The following is a 10,173-nucleotide window of genomic DNA, read 5'->3' as shown; positions in this document are numbered from 1 at the left end:
TGAAAAAAAAAATTTATCAAATCACGTTCTTCTATAAAAGTGTTTTGAGGTAATAACATAGTATTGTGTGAAAAGTAGTCTTTATTGATCGATAATCTGCCCAATGTTAAAATGAATAAACATTTTGTTGCTTTACTACCACTATTGTTAATTTCGACTGGTAAGTGCAGTGAATTGTATATTCAGGTAGATTTTTGTAGTTTTGCTAAAATGTAAGATCCAGCATTTCTGCCGTTGTTTTAGTTCTTTCATTAAGTGCTTCTCCCACTCCTCTGTGGTTTGCTCAGTGTCAGCACTAATGTAAGCAGCAGGGTATCCGTGCTAGTATGAGACAGGTACTTTAAGTTTGGGGAGTCATTCCTGCAAAAACCACTGACAAATATTAGTCATGACTGATTGCAGGTTTGGTTCAGCACTCTCACCTGTGAAAAATTCCTGTAATGCCATTTTACTGTGGGGGTCTTGTCTGAACATGAGTAAACTACACTCCTTTAAGAACCGCAGCCCATTATGATGGCTGTATTCACTATATGAGTGTCAGAATGGAATGTCTTCCACTGATGTCCACTAGAAGATCACTCAACACTACTACTGCTCTTCTAACAAAATTTTTAGCAAAGAACAATCTCGGACAGGAGATATTGCACCTCTGATAGTATAAGGAAAGCTTTGTCATCTGCTATCATTGAGGAATGGGATCGAGTTTAACAACTCTGCAAGTCCAAACTATTCTTGCTAAGATCACCGCACTGACATCTGGCGATAGAGCGTGTCCCCAGGGCTCAGAAATAGCTCCCGTCTTTCATGACATCATTCACGCTCTCAGAGCAGAAGCTTAATTTCTTAGCTCCAAGGGCCAATAGCTTGTGGTTAGCAGCACTGAAGAAGAAGGTTAATATTGAAAAAAGTAAGGAAAATTTACTGTTTAAAAACTCAGTTTTTCTTGTTGATATAAGCTTTACACATACTGAGAAAAAGAAAAAAATTAATAAAAGTTTTTAAATAGGTTTTTAACCTTTATGCTAAATAATTATTTTCAATTTATGATCTTGGGGAAGTTCACACCACAATAATCAAGACACAGAGGAACAATGTTTTTTGCAATTTAATTAAGAACGTTTTTTTTTTTTTTTTTCAGCTGATAATTGATACATAGACAGCCAGTCATGGTGTTCAGACTTTAAAGAACACAAAAAAGACAGACACATAAATAGCACTTATAATAAACAGAACACTTTCATCCGTTGGTGTGAACACTTATCGTTTAAATCATCTTAATAATTATAGTTTTTGCTGTGGATGGGTTTGGTATTTAACCATTGTAAAATGTAGAGTAGCACATACATTTTCTTTGTTTCTTCCTATTATTTTCTTGTTTGTTTACTATTTTTTAGGGAAAGATTTTGACAATTCTGATTCACAAGCTCTTGATTTGACTCTTTGATACTGTAAATTAATTTATATCATAGGTACAAAAGTCCATACTGTTGAATTCAATTGCTATATATTTTAGATGTAGGCCTAACAATCAGCATTTAAAAGTTGTATACAAACATTTAAAGGAAGTTTTTTTTATGATATAATTGTTTGCTAATGATTAAAGTTTAATACTGAATTTTTGAAAAACTTTTAAGGGTGACCCAGTTGCTAGACTAATTTTCATTAAAAGAAAAATGCATCTTGATATCAGTTTCATGAACGTTTTCAGTGAGTTGCTCTTTTTTTCTGTTCTAGCTCAAGTACATGTTTTCACTGTTTAGTATGTATGCTTTCCACTTACTTGCTACCTAGCAACCTTATAAAAATCTCCCTTCTGTGACGCCATCTGCCTGTGAAGGCCAAAGCAGCGCATGACTCTAAAGCCCTGGTCATGTGACAGAGCCTTAAATACCATTAATAAATCTTACATTCAGTTGCATATAAATTTGTCATTTGTTTTTTTCTATACATGTGTGGGTCCAAAAAGAAGTGCAGTTCTAGTATATTATTAGATCAAATGGCATGGTGGAAAGTGCCTGTTTACAGGACGTCTCTGCCACTTTATTGAATCACTTTACCCTCTAACTTATTCTCATGTATAATAAAACGTGCCAGAGGGGAGGAGAGAAATAAAAGGAGAAACTGCACCTTTCCTTTCAGGTTTAGGCTTGTTTTCTTTCTCTAATCCTCTTTTCCTTCATTCTTTTTCTATACTAAGACCATGCACTTACAAATTTACCCTCAGCGTTCATTTTTTATGCATGGTGCTTTGAGTGCTGGATTTTATCAATTGTTTCCTCATTGAGATCCAAATCAGGAACAAAATTAATCATTTTGTGTATTCAAATGTAAGACTTTTAAGACCAGTGGTTGTACAGATGACTTTCTTTCCAAGAATCACTTGAGATTTGGCACTCTAGGTTCTCATCACCCAAATTTTGTTTATTCCGCAACCGAATGAAATGAGAAAAATTAATTAGCAGTTGTGAGAACATGTTGACCACTTTTACATGCATATAATTTACCGTTAAGGCCCATATTTTGGTTAAAAGTCACGTTGAAATGAAAGTAGCAAGCAACAGATATTTTCTTGAAATGAAAAAAGAAAAAATGTGGTCCTATGAATCGGTTGTTGAGTGGAAGTAGATGAACACACGCGTGTGGTTTAAACAGAGTAAATGACTGAAGGAGTCCTGGTCAATTTTTGTGTAAATTAAACATGCACTGGTGAATTGTTCACAATATAATATGCATTTAGAAAATAGATGAATAGTATTCAGAAAAATCGATTTAAATCTTTTATTGAGTGTTTTCTGTTCCTCTGTAGGCTCTTAGTCGGAGCGCCCCAAGAAAAAGCCCAGCCCCAACTCAGCACATTCAACATTAATGAAACCGGAGCTGTGTATTACTGTCCCATCACCATCGACCAGCATGACTGCGGGAGGATGGACCTCATCAGTCCACGTAGGTATTCATATGACTTATCAGAAATCTATGCTTAAAGCAGGAAAAATAATTTGATCAAAAAAGAATTGATTCTCTGAAACCTAGAAGTGTGCTTATTCTAGAAATCGTTTTGTAACATTATATACAGTATGTATTTAATTAAATGTGTCCTTGCTAAATAAAAGTATTAATTTCTAAAATATTAATTTAATTTAAAAAAAAATGTTTGAACTGGAATGTAGATTTGACTTATGGTGTCATTTTAGCTTCAGAAGCTGAATGTCATTGACAGTGTTGCCGTAGATCAAAGGACTAAGGCAAATTTAGGACATTCAGTTCACAGATTAGATCATGTGTCTCACATCCACGTATCAGCGCTCAGACAGTCCTATCTATTTCCCAAAATACCTGCTCCTGTTTTAGGCATAAGTGAAAGTTAAGACAAGCCTCAACACAGCAACCATAAAATTCACCTGTCTGAGTGCTGTCTCACTCCATGTTATTCAAAGACCTTCATCTTCACATTTCCAGCCTGCCTTTCTCCCTCCTCTGTCAGGTCGGCTTGACTGGCTCATGTTGCAGGCAGGTATTTGCTTCAGAATTAACATGATATGTTCAGCACAGGAAGTGTCTGAGTCTGGGTAACATAAAAGTTACTTTGAGCAGATGCAGAGCATGTCTGTTCTGGTTTACAGCAGTTTAGTAACACTTTAAAAGTATGGACATTGCTTAGCTTAGTAGGTACTTGTTAGCTTTTTAGCTTTAGTACTTGGTGAGGTGGATAAGTATCCCAAAAAACAATCAAACATAAAAATACCTTATTAATCATACAGCAACATTGAAGTGTGGTTAAATAGTATTGCACTCTTAGAAATATATATATATATATATATATATATATATATATATATATATATATATATATATATATAAATATATTACATAATATTAATGAAATCAATTAAGTGTACTAGAAGATAATGCAACTTTCATGACTGTATTTCTAAAAACACTTTTTTACTTCAAAGTACGTTTGAAAGAAGTATATTATTTTGGTGTGCTGACTAACATAATAAACCACAATATACTTGATTTTAATTTTAACTGTAGTGTGTTATTTGATATTACATTTAAAGTCCGCATGAAATCAAAATGGACTTTATTTACATTACTAGCGCACTTTGCTAGTTTTGATGCAAACAATTAATCCATGAAAGTTAATTCGCTGGAAAAATAGTTTGTCTTCATTTACTTCTGCTCTGGAATTGCATTCCTTTTCTGATGACGTCAGTTTGTCGGCTTGGGCAGAATATCGTTAAACACACCCCTCCAACCGTTAGCTTGCTATGAGTGAGAGACAGAGAGGAGGAGCGCAAACATAAAACCATGCCCTCTGTTCAATATTCCGTTTAAGCTGGAAATACGTCACTACACTGAAATAAAGTCGGCAGCAACTTCCGGTTCACGCGGACTTAAAAATGAAATGTACTAAACTTGATTTTAAATGTGTAATTACAAATATTGAAATATGACATGCCTCATTTAAATACAGAAGTCAACATTTGAAGTGGATCAAAACCTTTCATCAAAGTTGTCGTAAAACCTAAAACCAAAATGCGTTTTTGTCTTAGGACAACTTTGATTAACTTTTTTTGATCAAATGCTGACTACTATATATTATAGTATAGTATAATATTATAGTGCAAAGTATATTTTATTTTACCATAGATGCTTGTCAATACATTGAGCATAACCATATCTGAAAGACAACATAAGTAATTATGAAATTACATGTAAACATGCACTTTAATTCTACATAAGTGGGTCAAAAAAGCACTTTTAAGTTCAACCAATTGTATTTAATACACATTTAAACCACAATACATTTTCATTGCATTGTAAATAACATGCAGCTTACTGTCTGAAAATATTGCCTTCATTTGAAGTATATTATTTCCATTTTATACTACTACAAAAGAGGCACTGGATGAGATGCGGAAGAAATAGTCCTACTCACAATAGCGATTTAAGTACAAAAACCGGACGAATCCCTTTGAATAAATCATCAGATGGAGGTCTTGAGGTGTGGTAACCGTAGTATAAGCGGTTATACTAATTGACTCCGGGCCGTTGAATTATTAGAAAAATAATGCACTTACTTATAAAACGGTTAGTTCCCTATCTGTCGGTCACTACGAGTTATGTCGAACGACATATGGGGTCTCACTTGGGAGGCCAATCATCTCTGAGTTTAAGAGAAAACGCCAATGAAAATTGGCTAGTGGATTTAACATACCTGAGCCACTCCCCGTGCCTACGGGTATAAATAGGCGACAGGTGCATCCACTCATTCAGATTTTTGCTTCGGAGCCGAGTAGTTGATGGGATATCACTACAAAGCCGTTTCATCTTTGTGTTGTGGAGAGCTGTTCCTGGTCGGCGTGACGGCGCACTACAGCGGTGTCCCTGCAGCAGTGATTCCCCTGGGCGCTTCGGCTAAGAGAGCAGTTCCTAAAAGAGCAAATCACGGACGATTCGCGTCTTTTTCAAGATGCCGTTTCGTCCGTGTCCTTCTGGATGCGGTCGTTTCCTGTCCGCGGTTGACGGTCACGAGCGTTGTCTGCAGTGCCTGGGCGTCCAACACGCTGAGGCAGCGCTCGTGGATGACTCATGCGTCTATTGTGGGCGTATGAGCATGGCATCGCTGCGATCGCGTCTCTCACTCCTCAAGGGGAGTGCAGCAGACCCCTCTGTCGCCACCCGTTCCGGTTTATCTGGCTCGAGCAGAGGACCGCCGGCTGGCGCTCTGGGAGATCTGAGGGTGACAGTGAGAGCTTCTCTGCCGGGCCACACCCCACGGACCTCTCGCTCCTCCCGCAGCGCATGTCCCGTGCGGCTGCCGATTGATTCTGCTGAGCCGTCTCACGGCGGCCCCAGCGTGTCTTTCGGTGCACCGCCCGAGGATCAGATGTCGATTGCAGCATCGGGGGATGGGCTATCGGCTTCTGAGGATGAGGATTCGGCGGGGCTGCCCCCCTCGGGTGTTGTCGCCACTGCCGAATCTGACTTAGAGTTGTCAGCCATGCTTGCCCGGGCAGCCGTGAGCATCGGGCTGGAGGTGACTACACCGGCCAGCCCTGAGCGCTCGCGGCTGGATGATTGGTTTCTCGGCGCGGAGCGCGGCTCACAACTGCGTTCTGCTCCGGTTCCTTTCTTCCCGGAGGTGCATGAAGAGGTGACGAAGTCGTGGACGGCCCCTTTTACGGCCAGAGCCGCCGCTCGTCTCCCTCTTCCATCCTCACCACCCTCGATGGCGGGGCAGCCAGGGGGTACGTAGAGGTTCCCCAGGTGCAGAGGGCGGTTGCGGTGCACTTGTGCCCACAAAAGCCGCCACTGGGAGGAATCGTCTGCGTCTCCCGTCCAAGGCCTGTAAGCTGTCGGCGGCTCTGGCTGCCAAGGCTTACAGTGCTGCGGGCCAGGCTGCCTCTGCCCTGCATGCCATGGCTATCCTGCAGGTACATCAAGCCAAGGCGCTAAAAGCAATGCACGAGGGTGGTACCGACCCGAGGTTGATGCAGGAGCTGCGCACGGCGACTGACTTCGCCTTACGGGCGACGAAAGTCACGGCGCGGTCCCTCGGGAAGGCGATGTCCACGTTAGTGGTCCAGGAGCGCCATCTCTGGCTAAACCTGGCCGAGATGAGAGACGTCGACAAAGCTCGCTTTCTTGATGCTCCCATCTCCCAGGCAGGCCTGTTCGGCGACACTGTCGAGGACTTTGCCCAGCAGTTCTCAGCAGTGCAAAAGCAGACTGAGGCCATCCAACACATCTTGCCCCGACGTGATTCTCCGGTTGCCACCATTCCGTCGCGGGCAGCGCCTCAGCCTGCTCGTCGCCGTGGGCGCCCCCCTGCGTCCTCCACACCAGCTCCGCCCCGTGCTGAGAGTTCTTCGAGGCCGGCGCGTCGAGCCCCGCGCAGGAGAGCGGCGCCCCCCGTGTCACTCCCGGCTGCGAAGTCCTCGAGGAAGACGACTAAGCGGCCCTGACACGGGCAACTCGGAGATGTGGGAGACTGCTCTTCAGGAGTTGGCGGAAACAGCGCCACTCCTTCCCCCGGAGGAGGGCCGGGTGGAGAATCTTCAGTTTACGTTCTTTCTGTTCCGCCGCTGGTCCAACGGCCGGCGGCACCCACTTTTTCAATAAAAGAGCAATTTCCCTTTCCTCCGAGTTGCAAGGCTCGTGGGTTGACGATGAGCGACGCACTGCCTCCTCATTCTCACCCACGACGCCCCCCTTCGCCAGCGGTCAAGAGGTCGCGGTTCGGAGACGCAACGCCTCTCCACGCGTCTCTGGCCAGTTCCTCCGGGAACACGGGGAGTGTGGCTGTGATGATTCGGAACGCGATGCTTTCTGGGCCATCCGACACAGCTCCCCATCGCTGCACCACTGCGGGTATGTCGACTGTCCCTTTGGTGCCACTTGTACGGAGTTTGGGGGCGTGGCTTGCGCTGCCCAACCCATCACGCTGGCTTATTTGGATGGTCCAACTCAGTTACGCGATTCAGTTCGCCCGGCGACCTCCCAAGTTCAATGGCGTGCTCGAGACTTCGGTGGCAGTCCGGGACGCCTCTGTCTTGCGCGAGGAGATTGCTGTCCTCCTGGCGAAGGATGCAATCGAGCCGGTCCCGCCAGCCGAGATGAGGACGGGGTTTTACAGCCCTTACTTCATCGTACCCAAGAAAAGCGGTGGCCTTCGACCTATCCTGGATCTGCGAGTCTTGAATCGGGCCCTGCACAAGCTCCCGTTCAAGATGTTGACGCAGAAACGCATTATCAAATGCGTTCAGCCCCAGGACTGGTTTGCAGCGATCGACCTGAAAGACGCGTACTTTCATGTCTCGATCCTCCCTTGCCACAGACTGTTTCTGCGGTTTGCGTTCGAGGGTCGGGCCTGGCAGTACAAAGTCCTCCCCTTCGGGCTCTCCTTGTCTCCCGTGTCTTCACGAAGGTCGCGGAGGGCGCCCTTGCCCCACTCTGGGAAGTGGGCATCAGGATCCTCAACTATCTCGACGACTGGCTCATTATGGCCCGGGTCCCGAGAGGAGTTGTGCGATCACAGGGACTTCGTGCTCTGGCACCTCAGTCAGTTGGGGCTTCAGGTCAACCGAGAGAAGAGCAAGCTCTCCCCTGCGCAGAGAATCTCTTATCTCGGTATGGAGTTAGACTCGGTGAGTATGACGGCACGTCTCACCAGCGAGCGTGCCCAGTCAGTGCTGAACTGCCTGAGTTCCTTCAGAGGCAGGACAGTGGTACCACTGAAAAACACCTTCAGAGGCTCCTTGGGCATATGGCATCCGCAGCCACAGTCATGCCGCTCGGATTGCTTCATATGAGGCCACTTCAGCACTGGTTGCACTCCCGAGTCCCGAGAGGGGCATGGCGTCGCAGTACACATCGTGTCACCATCACACCGATTTGTCGCCGCCAATTCAGCCCCTGGTCAGACCTTGCCTTTCTACGGGCCGGCGTGCCCTTAGAACAAGTGTCCCGGCATGTTGTTGTCACAACAGATGCCTCCAAAACGGGCTGGGGCGCGACATGCAACGGGCAGGCAGCTTCAGGGTCCTGGACAGGACCTCGACTGCTTTGGCACATCAACTGTCTGGAGTTGCTGGCAGTGCATCTAGCTTTACGGCGGTTTCGGCCGCTGTTGCTGGACAAGCACGTGTTGGTCCGCACGGACAACACTGCGGCTGTTTCGTACATCAACCGACAGGGCGGTCTACGATCACGTCGCATGTCTCAACTTGCCCGCCATCTCCTCCTCTGGAGTCAGACGTGGCTCAAGTCACTGCGCGCTATCCACATCCCAGGGGAGCTCAATCGTGCAGCTGATGCGCTCTCACGACAGCTCACTTTCCCTGGGGAATGGCGACTCCATCCCCAGACGGTCCAGCTGATCTGGAGTCGATTCGGGGAAGCCCAGGTAGATCTGTTTGCTTACCACGAGTCCTCCCACTGCCAGCTGTACTATTCCCTGTCCCAGGCCCCCCTGGGCACGGATGCACTGGCACACAGCTGGCCTCGGGCTCTACGCAAGTATGCGTTGCCCCCAGTGAGCCTGCTCGCACAGACACTGTGCAAGGTCAGGGGAGGACGAGGAACAGGTCCTGTTGGTTGCGCCTTACTGGCCCACCCGGACCTGGTTTTCGGAACTCATGCTCCTCGTGACAGCCCCTCCCTGGCGCATCCCCCTGAGGAGGGACCTCCTCTCTCAGGGGCTGGGCACCATTTGGCACCCGCGTCCAGATCTCTGGAACCTCCACGTGTGGCTTCTGGATGGGACGCGGCAGACCTAAGTGATCTGCCACCGGCGGTGGTAGACACTATCACTCAGGCTAGAGCCCCCTCTACGAGGCAGGCCTATGCTCTGAAGTGGAGTCTGTTCACGAATTGGTGTTCTTCTCACCGAGAAGACCCCCGGAGATGCTCGGTCAGAGTCGTGCTTTCTTTCCTGCAAGGAAGGTTGGAGCGTAGGCTGTCACCCTCCACCTTGAAAGTGTATGTGGCTGCCATTGCAGCCCATCACGATGCAGTGGACGGCCGGTCCCTGGGGAGGCATGACCTGATCGTTAGGGTTCCTGAGGGGTGCCAGAAGGTTAAATCCTCCTAGGACACCCCTGATTCCCTCCTGGGACCTCTCTATTGTTCTGGCTGGACTTCAGGGGGGTCCCTTTGAGCCGCTGGATTCAGTCGAGCTTAAGTTCCTGTCTCTCAAGACAGCGCTCCTGGTCGCGCTCACTTCCATCAAGAGGGTCGGGGACCTCCAAGCATTTTCGGTAAGTGAAGAGTGCCTTGTGTTCGGGCCGGCCTACTCTCACGTTGTCCTGAGACCCCGGCCTGGATACGTGCCCAAGGTTCCCACCACTCCCTTCCGAGACCAGGTGGTGAACCTGCAAGCGCTGCCCCTGGAGGAGGCAGATCCAGCCTTGGCGTTGCTGTGTCCCGTAAGAGCGCTTCGCATATACGTGGACCGCACCCAGAGCTTCAGAAGCTCTGAGCAGCTCCTGGTCTGCTTTGGAGGTCAGCAGAAGGGGAAGGCTGTCTCCAAGCAGAGGTTGGCCCACTGGATAGTGGATGCCATCGCCTTGGCGTACCATTCCCAAGGCGAGCCGTGCCCCCTGGGGGTGAGGGCCCACTCCACACGGAGTGTGGCCTCCTCCTATGCGCTGGCGCACGGCGCCTCTC

At 47.0% G+C, this 10,173-nt stretch overlaps 1 protein-coding gene across 2 annotated transcripts in view; it reads left to right on the top strand.

Annotated features, from left to right (window-relative positions):
- The first annotated feature begins 2,676 nt into the window (after nt 1-2,676).
- LOC109082501 (integrin alpha-3-like) overlaps nt 2,677-10,173 on the top strand; it is a 28,378-nt gene continuing 20,881 nt past the window's right edge. The window contains exon 1 of one of the 2 annotated variants that reach the window (XM_042735002.1): nt 2,677-2,943. In XM_042735002.1, coding sequence (XP_042590936.1) covers nt 2,745-2,943 — 199 coding nt within the window. In that variant the 5' untranslated portion in view covers nt 2,677-2,744. The remainder of the gene's footprint in view (nt 2,944-10,173) is intronic. The other variant, XM_042735003.1, reaches the window with a different exon arrangement.

This window comes from Cyprinus carpio, chromosome B12 (assembly GCF_018340385.1).
Source record: "Cyprinus carpio isolate SPL01 chromosome B12, ASM1834038v1, whole genome shotgun sequence".
In the NCBI taxonomy this organism is placed as follows: domain Eukaryota; kingdom Metazoa; phylum Chordata; class Actinopteri; order Cypriniformes; family Cyprinidae; genus Cyprinus; species Cyprinus carpio.
Note: the sequence above shows the minus strand (reverse complement) of the source record. Positions and strands in the feature narration are given on the sequence as shown.